The sequence below is a fragment of the Oncorhynchus kisutch genome, linkage group LG14, assembly GCF_002021735.2.
Source record: "Oncorhynchus kisutch isolate 150728-3 linkage group LG14, Okis_V2, whole genome shotgun sequence".
In the NCBI taxonomy this organism is placed as follows: Eukaryota; Metazoa; Chordata; class Actinopteri; order Salmoniformes; family Salmonidae; genus Oncorhynchus; species Oncorhynchus kisutch.
Genome location: NC_034187.2, coordinates 33016271 through 33038720, shown reverse-complemented (window position 1 = coordinate 33038720; position 22450 = coordinate 33016271). Strand labels below are relative to the sequence as shown.

The following is a 22450-nucleotide window of genomic DNA, read 5'->3' as shown; positions in this document are numbered from 1 at the left end:
CTCCACGCTCTGCAGGGGGCGATAGAGAAACAGAGTGGTTAGGGACCACAGGAGAACAGTAACATGTAGACACAAAGCTTATTAGGATCACAAGGACTTTTGTTAATACATCAATCATAAAACAATATCCCCATCAATCAGCACAGTAATACGGTATCAGACAGAGCTGTCATCGGCTCCTGTAGCTCTATGTTTCCAGTACTCACAGGCTGCTCTCCACTGCAGAGGAGCAATTCTCAGAAAATACCCTGCCTGTCACCATCAATATTGCACAGCAACAGCGCAGATACATTCACACACACACAAACCAAATCGATTAACAGCCCTCACAGTAAAACAACCCAGCAGAACCCAGATAGTGTCTAAAACCCAGTGTGGCCTATACCATAGAGACAGGGGACAAATCAAGTCCTCTATTAAGCTAAGCCAGTAGTTCATCAGGTAATTAGAAACCGGGTGGTTTGAGCCCTGAATGCTGATTGGCTGAAAGTTGTGGTATATCAAACCGTTTACCATGGGTATGACAAAACAATTGCTTTTACTGTTCTAATTACATTAGTACCCGGTTTATAATAGCAATAAGGCTCCCTCGGGGGTTTGAGGTAGTTGGCCGATATACCACGGCTAAGGGCTGTATCCAGGCACTCCGCATTGTGTCATGCAAAAGAACAGCTCTTAGCCATGGTATAATGGTCATATAACACACACACACACACACACACACACACACACACACACACCCTGGGCCTTATTGCTTAATTATAGCATGGTTACTCGGGAGGGTGCCAAAGCAGCTTCCATACTAATCTGTAGAGAGGACAGAACTAGGCAGCACTGTGGGAGCAGCATGGCTATGGCAAGGGTCTTGGGGCAGGGGGCTGGTGGCTCAGGCCCCCACTGAGGGGAATGGGATTCAGGCTAGGCTTGGCTGGCTTCTAGACACGACCACCCAGCCAGCAGCTCTGGGTCTCCGCGTGAGCTAGGATAATTAAGCTGACCCACTGTGTTAACACACTGAAGGCTGTACACTGTAGATACACAAAAGAACAGACACAGGGCAAGCATCGGCATCCACAGACACACACACAAGCTCAAGCACACACACTGAATGTAGTGAATATGTTTCACCCACACACTAACACAGACCAAAGCTTCTCCATATTGCAGCTGAAAAGGCTATGAGACTGGCTGAAGGATAACTTGTTGACATATTAATCAGATACCCTGCGGCAGCTTCAGAGGCAAACTAGCCTCACACAGACAGATAACGTTCGTTTCTGATGCCACACTCACAGGCGCACACACACAGAAGGATTCTCCCATTCTCGCAGCATGACTTTTCAGCAACTTAATACGGGCGACCTGTGAGAACGACTAGGGGGGGGTATGACTCAGAAGTCTCCCTGTCTCACACAACAATCTGACCAAGTCTGAGCCGAACGCCTGACGGCTAACCCAAATATCCAATCAATTAAGATCCGCGAACAGGCCGCTCGGGAGCCATGGAGAGGGGGAGAGGGAGGCAGCAATGCACCCGGAGAATGGACAAGCACATCCGACAGCGCTAGTCTCAACTCTCCCTCCCTATTCTGCTTACGCTTGACAGCTCCTGCTACATCTGGGCTCCTCTCACAGTATTAGCGCTTATACTAAAGCCCACTTACACAACACAGGGAACTGACTGTTTTCTTCTGATTAAACAACCATGAAGTCTGTGGTGATTCTAAGAATGATCTAAATCCTATCCTGCCAATTAGCCCATCTGCTCTCCCTCTCCCCATGAGGAATAGTTTTAACCTCTCTGTCACAACACCTACAGCCCTAAAACATGTTGAGCCCGAGGTTGATACCCATCGCCACACTTGAACAACTAGACAGTGAAAGGCTAAACCCCACTAATGCTGTCCTTCCCTCTTTGGATGGTCATTTCTACTCCCATGGCAAGCCTCTCGTCCCTCTCTGTCCTACTCACCATGAAGAGTAGTCTGTAGAGGAGCCTCCAGGCTGCTGTGGCCTGTCTCTGGGTCCTACAGGCCAGGTTACAGCCTTTCCTATGCAGCCTACCTGACCTGCACGCTGGCATCACGGCTGGACTGGACCTGACCACTAAAATGGCAATTAGTTGTTCTTGACTGGACAGTACTTGATAGTCCTAATCAGATCCTCACGTTCAGTATTCCCACACTCCGCCTCTTCCTCATTAGTGACTGAACCCCCCTGCCTGTCACGTCGTCTTCCTCCTCCTCCACCAGGCCAGGAGAAGCCTCAGTCTACAGAACACCCCACTCTCCAGGGGCCAGGGGGCATTTGATGGGAGCTAGCCATTGATCCTGAGTCTAGAGGTTCTGTGAGCGTAGGCATTTGACTAAAAACTGCTGCCGCACCAATCTGCATATCCATCAATCAGACGGCCGGACCGAGCGGACAGTGCGAACGGAGGGGAATTCCTCCCTCGCTCTCTTTTTCTTTCTGTCGGTCTCTCTCACCCCATCTCTGGTCCACGTGACCCGTGTCAGCTTCCAGAGGGTATAATGCAGAGGTCAGGCTGCCAGTGTCATGCTGCCACAGGCCTGAGGCCTGGCCTCTCAATACATCAACACAATGAGGACTCTTCTGGCCCGCAAGCCTCACTGTTGCACTGTCACACGGTCAGGAACAGCGGTGTCTGTTCAACAGGCCAGAGGTGGTCCTCGAATGAACAATTGTTGGTGCTTTTCAATAAAAACATGAGTCCAAGCCTATGTTAAGAAGCTATGCTTCCTGGTAAACAACATCGTACTGAGGGGTGTCCTGCTGCTGGGTCTGCTGATTGCAGACAAAGCCGAGTGACAACTAGCTGATTGTTCCAAATCCAATCCAGGACTGGAAGCTTAGGCCTGTGTGGGCAGACCATTCCAACACAACAACACAATTAACTAGCCTCAGTATAGAAGCAACATATTACATTAGATTCCACTACGTCCCCACCCCTTGAAGTGAACAGCATTCTCAGAATGCAGCACAAATGTGTGTCTAAAAAGGTGTCGGAATGTCTGAAAGTGTGTGGATAACTTGACTGAACATTTAACACTGGAAACAGTTGGCTGATATTTATTTGGGTATTGTTCATGTGAAGTCCTAGACGTGTTGACATGGGAGATGTCAGAAGGAGCGGTTTGTGAAGAGGAGTCGTTTGTGGAGAGATTATCGCTCCTGCTTGACGTGTCAACAGTGCGATTATCCAGTCTGGTATTTTCCACCCACGGGCAAGGTGTCATTCACACACACACACACAACCTCTCTTCTGCTCCCTCATACACCCAGTGGCAGCCAAACACACCCAAGAGGCTACTAATCCAAGGTCAAAGGGCCTCCACTGACATCATATTCAAATAGTATGCAAATACAGTGAGGTTAGAAACAAACCCAGCCCAAAGAGAAACAAGAGCTGTCAAACAGTGGAGTGACGCCGGATACTGTCCATTCTCCCGTATCTCTGCCAAACATTAAAATAGAGTAATTAAAAGCAGAAGGCTAAGCCTACTTTAAGAGATGAATCGCTTTCAAATTAAAGAAAAGAATCCTCCCGGCGCCAAAAGACTCTCTTTAAGAAAATAAACAATCCCAAATGGAAAGTCTAAAGTATAAAGCCAGGGATAAAATATGGGGTGTCCCTCGGGCCGGTTCAGCCCATTGCTCAAAGGAGAGTGTCCTGTCACACCACAGTAAGGCTCTAACGGAGGCTGATTCATCCCTCAGGTTAGGCCTATTGTGCAACGTTGCCATCTGCTTTTTAAAGCTCAATAAATAAAGAGAGTTTCTCATAAATCAAACAGGGAGGGAGGGCCCCAGTCTTCTATTCCCATTATACACTTTCTTTTTCATTCTAAACAAACATTATTCCACCGGTTCTTCAGAGTGCGTGGAATACTTCAGAGAATGTCGGAGACTTCAGAGTGCATGTTTCATGATAAGTCCCCATAGGGGTGTGAGACAAAAAGCATAGCAGCAAACCACTTCCCTCAACATGAAACCAGGTCCAATCAATTGAAAGCAGTCGGGAGCAGTCAATGATGGATAAGCCTTCTCCTCGCCACATGACCTGGTGCCTGGATAGAACATGTAGCTGGGTGATAGCAAACACTACCTACCGCTGGTCCAGAAGCCTGCCACAGGGGATGTCTGATAACATCTGACTGAACATCTAGCAGGCTATGGAAAGGACAGACTCTGATATAAAGCAAAAGCATTAAAAAAAGAAGAGCCAAGTCAACCCTCCAGAGACAGGCTGGACAACCGGTGGACTGAGTACAATAAATAATACTAGAGAGTAAGAAGAGTGACACAGTGACTCAGTTGTAGCAGGACACCCTCAAGATCTACTGCAGTATGACAGTGAATTGATCATTTCTCCCATGGGGAGCTGCTACATGTACTGTAGACAACATACTTAACTATAAACTGGTTGGTTCGGGCCCTGAATGCTGATTGGCTGACAGCCGTGGTATATCAGACCGTATACCACAGGTATGATAAAATATTTATTTGTACTGCTCTAATTACGTTGGTAACCAGTTAATAATAGCAATACGGCACCTCAGGAGTTTGTGGTATATGGCAAATATACCATGGCTAAAGGCTGTATCCAGGCACTCCGTGTTGCGTCGTGGATAAGAACAGCCCTTAGCCGTGGTATATTGGCCATACACCACACCCCCTCATACCCTGACTACACCGCTCTTGTTGCAAAATAAATTTAGAAATCTGTGTTATTCAATTATTGCACCCACACTGCTCCTGCGCGCCAACGAGCGTCTGCGTTGCCAAGGGTTAAAATAGAAGTCCTTTCTATTTCTGACGCAGCTCGCGCTGCAAGTCCTGCCAGTCCCATCTCCTCATTGGTTTATAGAAGCAGGTACCCACGTGCCATCTCCTCATTGGTTATACCCACGTGGGTGATTGAAAGACAAACTGTGTTTCCGGTTGTTGTGGTAATACTATGAAAGTTTAGATGCCAATCACCATATAAGTTCAAAGATGAAAAGGCCTGGAAGGAGGAGAGATGACTAGAAAAGATTCGGTTGACCGTTTTGTGTGTGGATTCATTGTCGGAGTAGAGGACCTTGTGCATTTCAGGTAAAATAACAACTCAATGTTATATCCCAGGACAAATGAGCTAACAGCAAGCTAGCTAAATAGGACTAATTATCTAGCAAGTGCAAGCTAGCTAGCTAAATTGACATAAATATTTAATGCTTTTCGACCTGTCCCCAAATGAATGTAATTGGTTCAGAGTTTGTTTTGATATTTTAAACTGCGTGTCGTGATCGCGTTTGGTGTGGGGGAAAAGGAATTTATACACGATGGCACACACGCGCAGCCGGTTTGGTTTCCATGTCAGGCCTTATTGCTTAAATGAATCATTAGTAGAGGCAGGTTGGACAAACAGGGACATGTCAGCACATAAAAACATTGACACCTACTAACACTATGTGACCTGTTCTAAACATAATAACTAAAATAACCCTGGCCAAACAACTAGAAAAGACAGTGTTGGGTTACCAGGAGTCCAGCGCGTGGGTCGGGTACTGTAGGTTTCTCACAGGCCACACATCCAGCCATGTCATCCAGCAGTAGTTCCAGCTTGTCTTTAAACAGCTGTCTGAGGGTGAGCAGGGCAGAGCCCAGAAACAGATCCTTCTCCTCGGCCTCACAGCCACCTGACCAAAACCAGCACATGGCCAGCATGGAGCACAGGGCCTGGGCTGGGGACTGGTCCCTGATGAACAGCTGGATCAGGGTGGTGAGGTAGACGCAGGGCCTGGCCTCTTCCTCCTGCTCCTCCGCCACCGTCCCCCTCCTCCTCTCAGCAATCAAACCTCCACCCGGCCCTGAGCCATGGTATAGGGCTGCCATTCCAATGCACACCAGCTCGCCTCTCCTTCTCCTCCTCCGGCGAGCCCTCTTAAGCCTCTCTCGATAGGTTTATCCCTCCTCTCCCTCGGTCTCTCTGCATTAGGGCCGCTCCAGACGCTGGGGCAACTTCCCAACAATAAGCCCAGATTATTAGGCTAGTCACAGCCATATGGTGACTGATAGACTTAGTCATCATCACCGCCACCCACTACACCCCCTCCAATAGGCAGGTCCTGGAGGAGGGACTGGGGACGTCGGAGTTTCCCAAGGAGGAGGTAAGTAGGTGGGAGAAGTTTAACGAGGCTGTAGGTCTTTCTTTCTAGAGTCCATTGGTCTTTGCTGGCTGTTGTGGTTCAAAAGATGTAAAGAGGAGAGTAGTAATAACGCAGTAACTGGAGAGCATGTCTCACCTCTCACATTCACACAGTTTAAAAAGGTGATGAAAACACCCTTCTTACATTCTTAGCCTAGAACAGAGCAACGGATTTCTTACCGGTATAGCACCCAAAATACACGCTGCCATTTACAGTACGCTGCCCAGTCAGTTCCTGTAAAGGACCATTTGTGGATTTCCCACAATCACTAAATCATTGGTGAAGCAAACCAAGTGATTGGATTAGGGCTGACCCCATTTAGTGGTTGATTGTTTGGTTGGTCGATAGGATGTTGGTTGACTGAGATTTCTTTAGTCGAGCAGTAGAAAACAAATCATGGTGTACAAGACACTGGTCTGATTGGCGCCTGTCTGAGTGGACTGATCCATTGTGGAGACCGTGGGGGTGGCACAGTCCATCACTCTAAGACATGTGCTACTGAAATTGTATATGGTTATATTACGCAAGAACAATGGTGCAACAGAAATGGCTGTAATTATGTTGCAGCTTCAGCAACACGGACAGCCCTGTACACACTGTTGATGTGTGGTGGTCGCTGCAGCAGGGAGGAGAGGGAGACAACACTATACACACTGTTGATGTGTGGTGGTCGCTGCAGCAGGGAGGAGAGGGAGACAACACTATACACACTGTTGATGTGTGGTGGTCACTGCAGCAGGGAGGAGAGGGAGACAACACTATACACACTGTTGATGTGTGGTGGTCGCTGCAGCAGGGAGGAGAGGGAGACAACACTATACACACTGTTGATGTGTGGTGGTCGCTGCAGCAGGGAGGAGAGGTAGACAACACTATACACACTGTTGATGTGTGGTGGTCGCTGCAGCAGGGAGGAGAGGGAGACAACACTATACACACTGTTGATGTGTGGTGGTCGCTGCAGCAGGGAGGAGAGGGAGACAACACTATATACACTGTTGATGTGTGGTGGTAGCTGCAGCAGGGAGGAGAGGGAGACAACACTATATACACTGTTGATGTGTGGTGGTTCGCTGCAGCAGGGAGGAGAGGGAGACAACACTATACACACTGTTGATGTGTGGTGGTTCGCTGCAGCAGGGAGGAGAGGGAGACAACACTATACACACTGTTGATGTGTGGTGGTTGCTGCAGCAGGGAGGAGAGGGAGACAATGGGTGCTAGTCACAGTCACTCACTGTCTTTTTTTAACACAGTGCAGCAAGTCTGAGCCTGGCCCGGCACAATCAAATCAATTGCGGTCGGACTACCTCTAGTCATTTGTGTGTGTAAATGATTGAATCACACAGTGTGCTTAAAGCATCAGACAAGCTCAGTGAATAGAGCTAAATGTGATTAAAACACATAGGATGTGTCTATATGGAAAAATGGGACAGGCCTACTTTCGATATTGGCGGCGAGAGAGGCTACAGTAATGGAAGGATGTGGTTACTGCTCTATGCACTGTCAAATCCCTCTTAGTTAAGGGTTGGAGGAAGTTAAGGAGCTTACTCTACTCAGCCTGTTGGCAAATGGTATGTGTAGCACAACAACTTCACGCCATTGCCAGACATTTCATACAGTTGTACAGCTCCTGTTGGGAGTTATGAGGTTTACTACACACCCTCATGGAGCTGAAAAACTATCACGAGGACTGTGCACTGGAACCTAACGCACTGGAACCTAATGCACTGGAACCCAACGCACTGGAACCCAACGCACTGGAACCCAACGCACTGGAACCCAACGCACTGGAACCCAACGCACTGGAACCTAAAGCACTAGATTCTAAACCACTAGAACCTAATGCACTGGTACCTAACGCACTAGAACCTAACGCACTGGAACCTAATGCACTGGAACCTAAAGCACTAGAACCTAACGCACTGGTACCTAACGCACTAGAACCTAACGCACTAGAACCTAACGCACTGGAACCTAAAGCACTAGAACCTAACACACTGGAACCCAACGCACTGGAACCTAAAGCACTAGATTCTAAACCACTAGAACCTAATGCACTGGTACCTAACGCACTAGAACCTAACGCACTGGAACCTAAAGCACTAGAACCTAACGCACCGGAACCTAAAGCACTAGAACCTAACGCACTGGTACCTAACGCACTAGAACCTAACGCACTAGAACCTAACGCACTGGAACCTAAAGCACTAGAACCTAACGCACTGGAACCTAAAGCACTAGAACCTAACACACTGGAACCTAAAGCACTAGAACCTAACACACTGGAACCTAAAGCACTAGAACCTAACACACTGGAACCTAACACACTAGAACCTAACACACTGGAATCTAATGCACTAGAACCTAACGCACTGGAACCTAAAGTACTAGAACCTAAAGTACTAGAACCTAACACACTGGAACCTAAAGCACTAGAACCTAACACACTGGAACCTAAAGCACTAGAACCTAACACACTGGAACCTAACACACTGGAACCTAATGCACTAGAACCTAACGCACTGGAACCTAAAGCACTAGAACCTAAAGCACTGGAACCTAAAGCACTGGAACCTAAAGCACTAGAACCTAAAGCACTAGAACCTAAAGCACTAGAACCTAAAGCACTAGAACCTAACACACTGGAACCTAACACACTGGAACCTAACACACTGGAACCTAACGCACTGGAACCTAAAGCCCTGGAACCTAACGCGACGTCCTAAATAATAAGGTGACTGTCCGAGGCAACATCATTCCATAAGGAGCAAGAGTTTTGGTTGTGTCATGGTGTTGATGTAAACAGTGTCGCTGTAGCAGAAGTATCTAGGTGATATTCTGTGATATTCAGTGTCAGCTCCCTTAGTCAGGTGTGCTGCTGCTGTGTGGGCTGGCCAGGGTGTCAGTCTGCTCCAGGCCATGGGACCTACAGTCCCCAGGGGGGGGTCCCCAAACAACAACAACAACTTGGCACCATGGCAGTGGGGAACCTCATCTAGTGTCAGAGCACTAGGGTAAATACTGAGTTAACTGTGCTTTGGTAGCAGCTGCTCACCGTTTTAATATGAGAAAATTGGAAACCACTAGACCAATGAATCAAAGTCAGTCAGTGTTCCGCGGCAGGCGATTACATGCTGTGACAAGAGGCTTGAAATGAGTCTTTCCTTCCCATCCATCTCCATTCAGTCACAGGCTGGCAGGCTGCGGTGGGCACTTATTCTGCCTGAAACACAGGTGATTTTCTACCCATTGACTAGATTGTTTTGTTTCCGCTCCGGGGCACAAACTGACTCCGGTAGTGAGGCGAAATTCCAACCGTTCTTGACAGCTATCAGATTTGCCACAAAATCTCACAGTGCTCGCTTTTACTGCATGGTACCTATTTGTCTCAGTATCTCTCCTCCCCACACACACACACCTTCACACACGCCCGCCCGCACAGCCTCCGGTACCTCCCCACACACACACCTTCACACACGCCCGCCCGCACAGCCTCCGGTACCTCCCCACACACACACCTTCACACACGCCCGCCCGCACAGCCTCCGGTACCTCTCCGCTGGTACGAAGACAAACACTGTCCGGTGCAGCAGCAGCAGCAGCAGTCAGAGGTACTGCAGTGCAGATCCCAGTGCAGCGGGACTCATTCTTGTCACTGGGCAAACAGAGCGAGAGCTGAGGAGCCGGTCTTCTCTAATCCACCTCTTCACTGACCTCAGACCTGCTATTACAGAGACTTAACAGAGCCCACTGGGACATACCATGCCTATATGGTTTAGTGCATAGTATCACTGTCATGTCTAATGGAACAGTGTATATAGGGGCATTACATAGGGAACACATTGACAACCTGCTGTCTACAAGTGGTAGACACAGGGGTGCAGGCAAATGGCCAGCCTAGATATTCACTATTTCCAGCCAGTGTTTACAGTCTCGAGAGGGAGATTTTTAGGAGCATCAAACAGCATACAGATCGTTCTCTCTCCTCTGAGCTGCAATGTTACGTTTCAGTCCACTGAAGTGAGGATCATTAAAACCTGGCCCTCCAGATGACTGGTCTCATTAATGCAGCCCTATAATAAAGCTTGGCATAGATACTTTTCCCCATCTGTAAAATCGGTCGGTTTTATTACCATAATGCAGAAAGCTTTCAAACATGATGCATAAATACACTTTAATGACTTAAATAAGTTATTATTTACATTTAAAAAAAATAAAAAAACTGACAACAAAAACTCCCTGGGACAAAAATAAACATCAATTGAATCATCACTGGACAGCAGCCATTTACATAATTACAGTAGGAAAAGTGGAGCTGTGATGAAAGCTGAGGTGCACTAGCCGTCACCTAGCCTTTCCCTGCTACAGAGATAACCCAGAGTCCCCCTCCTTGACCAAGTCACCAAGGACTCCCAAAACCGAACATGATCACACAACAAGCTCCTTGAAATTAAAAAGGTAGGCTTGATTATAAAAATGCTTGCCAACAATTATTTACCAAGATAGGAAGGAACAACAACCTCCAGACTAATCTACTGTTCTAATTCTAATACCTACAGAGAGAGAACAGCCCTCACGTCTATTCTCCCTCTATGCCAGGGGTCGAGCCAGGGAGCTAGCAGAGGGCCAGGCTTTCAGGTGCAGTACAATGCCTCTGCTGCTTCTACTGAGGGCTAGGACCCGGCATGGCCAACCCTGACTCTGTCATTAAAACTTCCTGCTATTCTGGGTGTCTATCTAGGGTGTTGGGGCCTCAGACAATGACAGAGTGAAGGTTAGTAGCAGGCAGAGGGAGTGTTGACAGTATGGGCGTTAGACTGAGACAAAGGGCCTCTCTCTCGGAGTGTGACAGTAATAAGCTGTCTGTAGACTGAGGCCAGCGTAATTATATAGAGATCTTTAAGGGTGGTGCCAAGACTTCTTCAGCCCCGCTGCCACAGCTGTCCCTGATGAGAGGTTCCAAGCACACATTTATATATGCACAGCTCACACACTAATTTGCACACATATATACTTTATTAGGTACACCCATCGAGTACTAGGTCAGACTACCCTTTTGCCTCCGGAACAGCCAGAATTCTTCGGGGCGTGGATTCTACAAGGTGTGGCGTTCAAATGTTGCTCAATTGGTACCAAGGGACCTAACATGTGCCAGGGAAACATTACCCACACCATTACACCACCGCCACCAGCATGTACCGTTGACACCAGACAGGATGGGTCCATGGACTCATGATGCGTACTTCAAATCGTGACTCTGCCATCAGCATGACGCAACAGGAACCGGGATTCGTCGGATCAGGCAAGATTTTTCCACTCCTTAAATTGTCCAGTGGTGGTGATCGCGTGCCCACTGGAACAGCTTCTTCTTGTTTTTAGCTGATAGGAGTGGAACCTAGTGTGGTCGTCTGCTGTGTCTATTGATTAATGGGACCTTAAGATTCATATGCTTGTACTGTTGCTATGTGTCTGAACTCTGCCACTATACTTTGCACAAGCTATCTGTATTACCGTAGTCTTTGAGGTTAAGCCCTAGCTGTTGCAAGAGTGTGCTAGGCGTGTGTCTGGTTTTGACATTTTTGATCTTGTGTGACAGTGGACAATGCTAATGAATTCAGAAAAGCTAAGTTACTTTATAAAGGTAACCTCAGCTTATTGCTGCACAAATACATTGACGTAGGTGATCACACCACCAGGGAGTGATCACGTATATAATCAGCTGTGCCCCTTGGTTGGTTGCAGAACTTACTGAGACATAATTTATATTTTCAACTTCTGCCCATTGCATTAATAAAGGTTTGATTGATTTACTTATTGTCTGATATTGTCTGATTTCCCCAATAAGCCAATGATTGACAAGGAACCTACCCCGACAGCTGCAACAGCCTATCCTATCCACTGTGGTACTTTGCCGTTACTTGCCCGTTTGTGGCACACCTGTTAGCTTGCAGGATTCGTGCCATTCTCTTTCGACCTCTCCCATCAATGGGCTGTTTTCACCCACAGGACTGCAGCTGACTGGATGTCTTTTGGGTTTGTCGCACCGTTCTCTGTAAACCCTAGACACTGCCAGGACGCCGGCTGTTTCTGAGATACTGGAACCGGTGCACCTGGCACCGATGATCATACCACCCTCAAAGTCGCTTCGGTCACTCGTTTTGCCCATTCTAACGTTCAATCGAACAGTAACTGAATGCCTCGATGCCGGTCTGCTTTATATCGCAAGCCACAGCCACGTGACTCACTGTCTGTAGGAGTGAACCATTTTCGTGGGTGTACCTAATAAAGTGTGTACATTAGTAACTGTTTTTCAAAATTGCTTGGGGCCTGTAGTGTGTTGGTTCATGGTCTCAAAGCTCTTGATTATTCTGTCTCCCCCGCTCTGTCTCTAGAGCTCTCCGACTTCCTCTCAGTATGTTTATGCCGACTCATTGAACCCAGTGTGGGCGGTGCCAGCGGGCGCAGCGTTCATTCAATCTTACCTTGCTGTGTTGTACGGCCCTGTGGCTGTGGCGGGAGTGTTGTAGACGATTCTCCAGCCCAGAGCCTAGGGACTCACCAGGGACCTCTGGCACCAAGGACACATCTGAGGAGAGAGAGACACAGCAATGTTCAGTGTTTTTTCTTTAGTTGACCATCTTGGCCAATTCATACAAGCACTGCTAAGTGCTGTTGTCGTCGAGGCTAGTCCTGTCACACACCAGTTCCCCTGAGAGGGAGAGATGTTTACAGTTCAGCATCTACTGACCACAGAACAGAAACACTTCTCTAGTAACAGTATACCACGCCATCATAGTTGTCCACGGGTTAGAAGGCAGCATTCTAACAACCGTCACAATAAACATCACAGAGAAGAGGTCTTCCCACTAGTCAGACAAGAAAACAAATCCTCTAGTTTGTTAGACATGGTCTTAGGAGAAAGCTGTTGATAATATACTCATGTTGTATCTTTCCTGAAAATCCCATTTTGGAAAGGGCTCAGCCACACGCTGCTCCTGGTTAAAAAGGCACCTGGCTGGATTAACTGGGGCTAGATCGGATTACAGTTACTGGGGCTGGTAGGGACATCTACCCTCCCTCCCTGTTTCTAACAAACTCACAGGCTTGTGGGAAATCAACTCAGCACATGAGCACAATCAACGGGATTGACCTTTTCATTGTATTCTGGGAGATAAAGATTTGGTTAACACTTTACTTGACACCCAGCGTCACAACATGTTGACACAGTCATAACCAGGTCATATGTCATAACAGCTGACATAACATGGTCATAACACTGTCATGACATATATTTAGACCTTTAGACCGATATGTACGGCTGGTTATGACACCTACACAAGAGTGCCAAAACCCACCACACATGGCAACAAAAAAAACATTACACCATAGCCTATTTGTCAACACTATGTTCATGTTATATACAATTTTCTGAAATTGACCATATTAAAATGAATGTTATTGTAATTGTGCACACATTGATGTCAGACACGCACTAAGTAAAGTGACACAGGATGGTCATAATGCCTTGACAGTGTCATAAAGTGTATTTCCTGTAAGCTATTTAAAATATGATGAAACAAACATGACTGTAAATAATTTGTTACAACAACAACAGAGGACTTAAGAAGCAACCTAAAAACGAAAGGAAATGTCTTGGCAGGGAAAAAACATTTGAATAAACGTTGGTTTTAACCCTCTTATATAGGTGTCATAACCAACCGTGCAGTGTATGTCACAACAGGTGTAAATATATGGCTGATGACAGTGTTACAACCATATTATTTCAGGTTATGACTAGTTATGACTATTATAACCCTGCCACGCACATCTCAAATCAATATAACATGTTACAGAACATTTCCAACACACACCAGGGGTGCTGCCTTCTACTATAGAGTTGGAGACTTTTATCTTCCTCACCAACTTCAAACATCTGCTATCTGAGCAGTTAACCGATCGCTGCATCGGTAAATAGCCCACCCATTTTTACCTACCTCATCCCCATACTGTTTTTATTTATTTACTTTTCTGCTCTTTTGCACATCAATATCTCTACCTGTACATGACCATCTGATCATTTATCACTCCAGTGTTATTAATCTGCAAAATTGTAATTATTCGCCTACCTCCTCATGCCTTTTGCACACAATGTATATAGACTCCCCCTTTTTTTCTACTGTGGTATTGACTTGTTAATTGTTTACTCCATGTGTAACTCTGTGTTGTCTGTTCACACTGCTATGCTTTATCTTGGCCAGGTTGCAGTTGCAAATGAGAACTTGTTCTCAACTAGCCTACCTGGTTAAATAAAGGTGAAATAAAATTAAAAAAAAAAGAGTGGTATAGCGTGATGTTGGCACACTCCAGGATGGTTCAGAGTTTACCTCTCATCACCCTCATTAGCCTGACTGGGATAGCACCCCCTCTAGAGGTAGAGGAGGAAACTGCACCCATGTTGCTGGCCTCTATCTCATCTCTCACTAGTGTGTGTGTGTATGTGTGTGTGTATGTGTGTGTGTGGGGGGGGGGGGGGGGGGGCACTGTGTAAGATGGTTTTATCTTCAACTAAGTGATAAGCCAGTGGCTACACAGTTTTTGGTAAATTTTGCTGCATGTCATCACCAGTCCTGCAGTGTGAAGTGTTGCCTGTGGTTTTGGTTCAGGATGTTGTAGTGACAAATGACTGTATTTAACTCTCTCCAGTACAGTGGTTTTCAACTAGTTGACGGCAAGATATTTTATATTATAAATATTCCGCAACCACTCAAATGGTGGTCCGCAAGAGCTTTTGATGGGGATTCGGTGGTCACCGGAATGGAAAAGGAACCACTTCTCTAGTACAAACTGTGAGAACTCAACACCCCAAATACTCAAAAGAGAAACCTTCTCAGTTCTCATACTCAGAATAAATTAAGCATAATGACATGAAAACCCTATCTGTATAAATAGCATGGTGAGAAAAACCCTCATATTTAACTTGCTGCATGGAAATCCATCCTAATTTCACTATCGAGCAAAACTACACAGTGTTCAAAAGATTAGGAACTCTTCCCATTTCATACACTGACCAGGTGAATCCAGGTGACAGCTATGATCCCTTATTGATGTCACTTGTTAAATCCACTTCAATCAGTGTAGATGAAGGGGAGGAGACAGGATAAAGAAGGATTTTTAAACCTTGAGACAATTGAGACATGGATTGTGTATGTGTGCTATTCAGATGGTGAATGGGCAAGACAAAACATTTAAGTGCCTCTGAACACGGTATGGTAGTAGGTGCCAGGTGAACCGGTTTGAGTGCGTCAAGAACTGCAACGCCATTGTGTTTTTCACGCTCGACAGTTTCCCGTGTGTATCAAGAATGGTCCACCACCCAAAGGAAATCCAGCCAACTTGGCACAACCGTGGGAAGCATTGGAGTCAACATGGGCCGGCGTCCCTGTGGAACGCTTGACACCGTGTAGAGTCCATGCCCCGCCGAATTGAGACTGTTCTGAGTGCAACTCAATATTAGGACGGTGTTCCTCATTTTTTTGTCCACTCAGTGTAGAAAGACTATAGACTGAAGCATCACCAGCAAAATAAATGACACAAGCTTCATTTCCAGTCTATAACAGGCACTTCTTTAAAAGACGTGATACATTTAGATGTGTGGCAAGAAAACATGGCCATTTACTATGATACCCTTACCTTTGAAAGTATCGCCAACCAGAGAAGTGAAATGTTGTGCAATTTAAAAAAGACCAAAGCATGCTCATCCAACTGTGACTGTCCCAGCTGGCTGCATAGGAGGTAGGCTTGACTCCAGAACACTGCCTCATCGTGTCAGTCCTGGAAACTACGCCTTCAATACAGAGACCTTCAGTAATACTCCACCTTATCAGAACACTCTCCCCTGAACATAAGTCCGCATCTCTACAGACATAAGCAGACGTAGGGAGGACTGTGTGTGAGGGTGAGAGAGTGAGAGATAGTGTGAGAGAAATGTCAACCAAATCCTTTGTTAAAGGATTGATTTGTTTCTTTTTAATATAATGTTTAAAATGTGTTTGTTTTAGTTGATTGTGTTTCGTGTATGTTTATGTTTGTCTGTGCAATATGTGTCCTGCTGTATTTTACTCGTTTTATATCGTATTTGGTTTTTTTGTCCTATGAAATTGTATATACAGTGGCAAGAAAAAGTATGTGAACCCTGGAATTACCTGCATAAATTGGTCATAAAATGTGATCTGATCTTCAACTTAGTCACAATAGACACAGTGTGCTTAAACTAATAACACACATATTACTGTATTTTTCTTGTCTATATTGAATATTTGAGTTTGCTATTCACAAGAAGCATTGCCCGGTGTGAACCATGCCTTGAAGAAAAGAGATCTCAGAAGACCTAATATTAAGAATTGTTGACTTGCATAAAGCTGGAAAGGGTTACGAAAGTATCTCTAAAAGCCTTGATGTTCATCAGTCCACAGTAAGACAAACTGTCTATAAATGTAGAATGTTCAGCACTGTTACTACTCTCCATATGAGTGGCCGTCCTGCAAAGATGACTGCAAGAGCACAGCGCAGAAAGCTCAATGAGGTTAAGAACAATCATAGAGTGTCAGCTAAAGACTTACAGAAATCCCTGGAACATGTTAACATCTCTGATGAGTCTACGATACGTAAAACACTAAACAAGAATGGTGTTCATGGGAGGACACCACGGAAAAAGCCACAGCTGTCCAAAAAAAACATTGCTGCACGTCTGAAGTTTGCAAAACGGCTACTAATAATGGCTGGAATGGAGTCAATGGAATGATATCAACCACATGGAAACCTCATCTGTGATGTGTTTGATACCATTCCATTGACACCATTCCAGCCATTATTATGGGCCATCCTCCCCTCAACAGCCCCCACTGGAGGGCCATCTTGAAAAAGAGACACTGGTCTCAATGGTGACTTCCTGCTAAAATAAAGGTAAAAAATCAAATAAAAAACATGGTATGGTAATTTCATACCAAAACAAATTTCCACAGAACCCATCAGCATTTTTCTGATATTCTGGCATAATTTCATTTATGATATCACACTGGTGGAGAAAAGCAAGGCAGGGCAACAGCTTGCCGATAGACTGTTTTCAGAGAACGTGTTGGTGGCACCCACACATGCTGACAGTAGGCTCAGTCCTCCCACACAGTAGCTGCCAAGTAGAAGCAATTCTGTGGAAGTATGACCCTGACTCTCTCTCACCGGCCACCTGCCACAGCCAGGAACACTTGCAGTACTGCACTCAATGAACAGTAGATGCCGTATACAATACCAAGCCAAGGTCAACATCAATGCATTATCAGTCTGTCTGTCTACTGTGATTGTTGGTGACAACCCAGCTTCACAGTACACCAGCTGATGCTGAGCTCCATCACACAATTGATGCCAGTTCTAGTAACTGTGTTAAGACCTGTGAAGTGATGCATACCAGCCTTTTGGTAAAGACACAGTACTGGGTGTGTGCGTTAGTGAGTGGGTACGCACAGTTGAAGTCGGAGGTTTACATACACCTTAGTCAAATACATGTAAACTTAGTTTTTCACAATCCCTGACATTTAATAGCAGTAAAAATTCCCCGTCTTAGGTTAGCTAGGATCACCACTTTATTTTAAGAATGTGAAATGTTAGAATAATAGTATAGAGAATTATTTATTTCAGCTTTGATTTATTTCATCACATTCCCAGTGGGTCAGAAGTTTACATACCATCAATTAGTATATGGTAGCATCGCCTTTCAATTGTTTAACTTGGGTCAAACGTTTTTGGTAGCCTTCCACAAGCTTCCCACAATAAGTTGGGTGAATTTTGGCCCATTCCTCCTGACAGAGCTGGAGTAACTGAGTCAGGTTTGTAGGCCTCCTTGCTCGCACATGCTTTTTCAGTTCTGCCCACAGATTTTCTATAGGATCGTGGTCAGGGCTTTGTGATGGCCACTCCAATACCTTGACTTTGTTGACCTTAAGCCATTTTGCCACAACTTTGGAAGTATGCTTGCGGTCATTGTCCATTTGGAAGACCCATTTGTGACCAAGCTTTAACTTCCTGACTGATGTCTTGAGATGTTGCTTCAATATATCCACCTCATTTTCCTCCCTCATGATGCCATCTATTTTGTGAAGTTTCTCCAAAAAGTATGATCTTTGTCCCTGTGTGCAGTTGCAAACCGTAGCCTGGCTTTTTTATGGTGGAGCAGTGTCTTCTTTCTTGCTGAGCGGCCTTTCAGGCTATGTCAATACAGGACTCATTTTACTGTGGATATAGATATTTTTGTACCTGTTTCCTCCAGAATCTTCAGTGTCCTTTGCTGTTGTTTTGGGATTCATTTGCACTTTTCGCACCAAAGTACGTTAATCTCTAGGAGACAGAACGCGTCTCCTTCCTGAGCGGTACGATGGCTGCATGGTCCCATGGTGTTTATACTTGCGTACTATTGTTTGTACAGATAAACGTGGTACCTTCAGGCGTTTGTAAATTGCTCCTAAGGAAGAACCAGACTTATGGAGGTCTTCAATTTTTTGGCTGATTTCCTTTGATTTTCCCATGATGTCAAGCAAAGAGGCACTGAGTTTGAAGGTAGGCCTTGAAATACATCCACATGACATCATTTTCTGGAATTTCCCAAACTGTTTAAAGGCACAGTCAACTTAGTGTATGTAAACTTCTGACCCACTGGAATTGTGATAGAGTATTTAACTTATAATTCACTGTGTCTGTAAACAGTTATTGGAAAAATGAGTTGTGTCCTGCACAAAGTAGATGTCCTAACCGACTTGCCAAAACTAAAAACAAAACTGTATGTATGTATGTATGTATGTATGTATGTAGGCCTTCTCACCTGTGCTGGACTTGGCACGGTGGTGTGTGTCCAGGAAGTCCTGCAGAAGCTGTGATTGGTTGGGAAGTTGGGTCGGGGTCGAGGGACCAGAGTTTAGGGGTGAGGTGGACGCGGCTTCCCGTCTGAGGGTCAGCTGGAGGGTCTGCTCCGAAAACAACATCTGGATCAGACCCAGGTCCAGAGTGGACACGCCTCGACCGTTCAGAACCACAATCTCATCATCTGGTCTCAGCCCTGGGAGAGGAACGAACACAAAACAAACACAGGAAGAAATAAGGGCACACTATATTTACACAGTACCATCGAGATACGTATGAACACTTCAATATGAATCATGTTGAAGTCAAAGTCAAGTGAACATACCTTCACTAAAGGCCAGTCCATCAGACAGCACCTCACTGACAAAGACGCGGCTGTTCCTCTGTCCGTCTATGTGGCCTGTCACAGCAAAGCCTGACAACAGAGACGAGAGAAGAACGATGGTTCGCAGGGTGCAATGACCATAATAATTACATACAGCCAATTATTTATAGGATGTCTGTGGCAATGACACACATACGGTTCCCTGTCTGCTAGAGAACAAAAACACTCACCAAAGTCCCCAGTGCAGGCAGGTCTGGTCATCTGCAAGGTGAACACATTCAGCAGGAACACCTCAAGCTCGTCATACAACTGCACAAAAGAGGGACAACTCAGCTTAGAAACCACAACTCCACACGTCAACCAGTGATGTTCAACACAACTGAAACAACGTTAGTGTTCTATGCATTTCCAGGGAAGTAGTATTATGCTGAATAGTGTGTTTTCTCACCAGGTCATGTAGTAGTTCGCTCGGTGCAGGGGTGCGGACCTCTACGTTCTGGGCCAAGCATCTGTGTAGTCTGAGGCAGTGCAGGCTAGGGTCCAGCTGATTCAACTGTGACAGGAAAACACTGTCAAACGCCCTGAATGCAGCAATACACAGCAAATACAACTAGTCTAGGCCAGATACCTGGTCTCAACAAAAAAGGCATTTGGTTATTTCTGTGCTGTTGTATCATGTGACATGGGACGTCTTCACTTACAGCTCCAAGGTGATTAAGATGAAGTGGCATCGAGTATGACCTGTGGAATTAATAAAGTGTGTGTGTACATGTGTCTGTGCTGTGTGTAGGGCTGTGACAATACCAGCGTCGCGAAATGGCAAAAATGAAAACACGGTCCTTTAAAAACCTGCTGTATAAATATTGTGTGCTTTAGCTTGGAAAACAAATGTGACTCTGAATTTATTTTTTATTTCACCTTTATTTAACCAGGTAGGCTAGTTGAGAACAAGCTCTCATTCGCAACTGCGACCTGGCCAAGATAAAGCAAAGCAGTTCGACACATACAACACAGAGTTACACATGGAATAAATAAACATACAGTCAATAATACAGTAGAAAAATCTATATACAGTGAGTGCAAATGGATAAGAGAGGTAAGGCAATAAATAGGCCATGGTGGCGAAGTAATTACAATATAGCAATTAAACACTGGAATGGTAGGATGTGCAGAAGATGAATGTGCAAGTTGATATACTGGGGTGCAAAGGAGCAAGATAAATAAATAAATACAGTATGGGGATGAGGTAGATTGGATGGGCTATTTACAGATGAGTTACGTACAGATGCGTTGATCTGTGAGCTGCTCTGACAGCAGGTGATTAAAGCTAGTGAGGGAGGTAAGAGTCTCCAGCTTCAGAGATTTTTGCAGATCGTTCCAGTCATTGGTAGCAGAGAACTGGAAGGAGAGGCGGCCAAAGGAAGAATTAGCTTTGGGGGTGACCAGTGAGATATACCTGCTGGAGCTCGTGCTACGGGTGGGTGCTGCTATGGTGACCAGTGAGCTGAGATAAGGCGGGGCTTTACCTAGCAGACGCTTGTAGATGACCTGAAGCCAGTGGGTTTGGTGACGAGTATGAAGCGAGGGCCAGCCAACGAGATCATACAGGTCGCAGTGGTGGGTAGTATATGGGGCTTTGGTGACAAAACCGATGGCACTGTGACAGACTGCATCCAATTTGCTGAGTAGAGTGTTGGAGGCTATTTTGTAAATGACATCGCCAAAGTCTAGGATCGGTAGGATGGTCAGTTTCACGAGGGTATGTTTGGCAGCATGAGTGAAGGAGGCTTTGTTGCGAAATAGGAAGCCGATTCTAGATTACATTTTGGATTGGAGATGTTTAATATGAGTCTGGAAGGAGGGTTTACAGTCCAACCAGACACCTAGGTATTTGTAGTTGTCCACATATTCTAAGTCAGAACCGACCAGAGTAGTGATGCTGGACGGACAGGCAGGTGCGGGCAGCGATTGGTTGAAGAGCAAGCATTTAGTTTTACTTGCGTTTAAGAGCAGTTGGAGGCCACAGAAGGGGAGTTGTATGGCATTGAAGCTCGTCTGGAGGTTAGTTAACACAGTGTCCAAAGAAGGGTCAGAGGTATACAGAATGGTGTCATCTGTGTAGAGGTGGATCAAAGAATCACCCGCAGCAAGAGAGACATCATTGATATATACAGAAAAAGAGTCGGCCCGAGAATTGAACCCTGTGGCACCCCCATAGAGACTGCCAGAGGTCCGGATAACAGGCCCTCCGAATTGACATACTGAACTTTATCAGAGAAGTAGTTGGTGAACCAAGCGAGGCAGTCATTTGAGAAACCAAGGCTGTTGAGTCTGCCGATTAGAATATTGTGATTGACAGAGTCGAAAGCCTTAGCCAGGTAAATGAATAAGGATGCACAGTACTGTCTCTTATCGATGGCGGTTATGATATCGTTCGGATGACAATGTTCATTTCCAACAATAGGGCTGTTTTCCTAAAGAAGTTAAAAATCGTCTTTGTGTCTCCTTGTCATGATACTAACAAGTATCGCGATCCTGGTATCGTCCCGGCACAAGAAGTGTAGGTGAACGAGCTAGCCATCCACTCGGTCACACACCTGAGAGACAGAGTGAGGGCAGGTGAGTGTGTGTCACATGTGACAGAGGCGGCCAGACAATGAGACAGAGGCGGCCAGACAATGAGACAGAGGCGGCCAGACAATGAGACAGAGACGGCCAGACAATGAGACAGAGACAGACAGACAATGAGACAGAGACAGTAAACCTCTGGAACTGTCTGCTGTACAAGCCAGAGTTCTACAATGGGCATAAGAATAAATAAATACATGAGTGTGTCACAAATGGCAGTAGAGCGTGGGTTGGTCAAATTACTCACAGATTGGAGCTTTTAACATGATTACATTGACAGAGTGTCGTTTAAAAAATAAATAAAAGCAGGGTCAATAAAAGCAAGGCATAACCTAAAGTAAAAGCTTCTCTCTTAAGTGCCTCTATTCAAATCAAAGAT

General features: G+C 45.7%; 1 protein-coding gene across 4 annotated transcripts in view; it reads right to left on the bottom strand.

The window, feature by feature from the left end:
- LOC109903938 (T-lymphoma invasion and metastasis-inducing protein 2-like) overlaps positions 1-22450 on the bottom strand; it is a 114221-nt gene that overhangs the window by 26462 nt on the left and 65309 nt on the right. For 2 of the 4 annotated variants that reach the window (XM_020500961.2, XM_031788268.1), the window contains 6 exons: positions 19892-19996; positions 19674-19752; positions 19444-19533; positions 19081-19314; positions 12695-12798; positions 1-9 (listed from right to left, as the gene is read on the bottom strand). The exon at positions 1-9 is cut by the window's left edge and continues 177 nt beyond it. In XM_020500961.2, the coding sequence (XP_020356550.1) occupies positions 1-9; positions 12695-12798; positions 19081-19314; positions 19444-19533; positions 19674-19752; positions 19892-19996 (621 nt within the window). Of the gene's footprint in view, positions 10-1972; positions 2440-5541; positions 6238-12694; positions 12799-19080; positions 19315-19443; positions 19534-19673; positions 19753-19891; positions 19997-22450 lie in introns of those variants that run through there. The other 2 variants (XM_031788269.1, XM_031788270.1) reach the window with 2 other exon arrangements.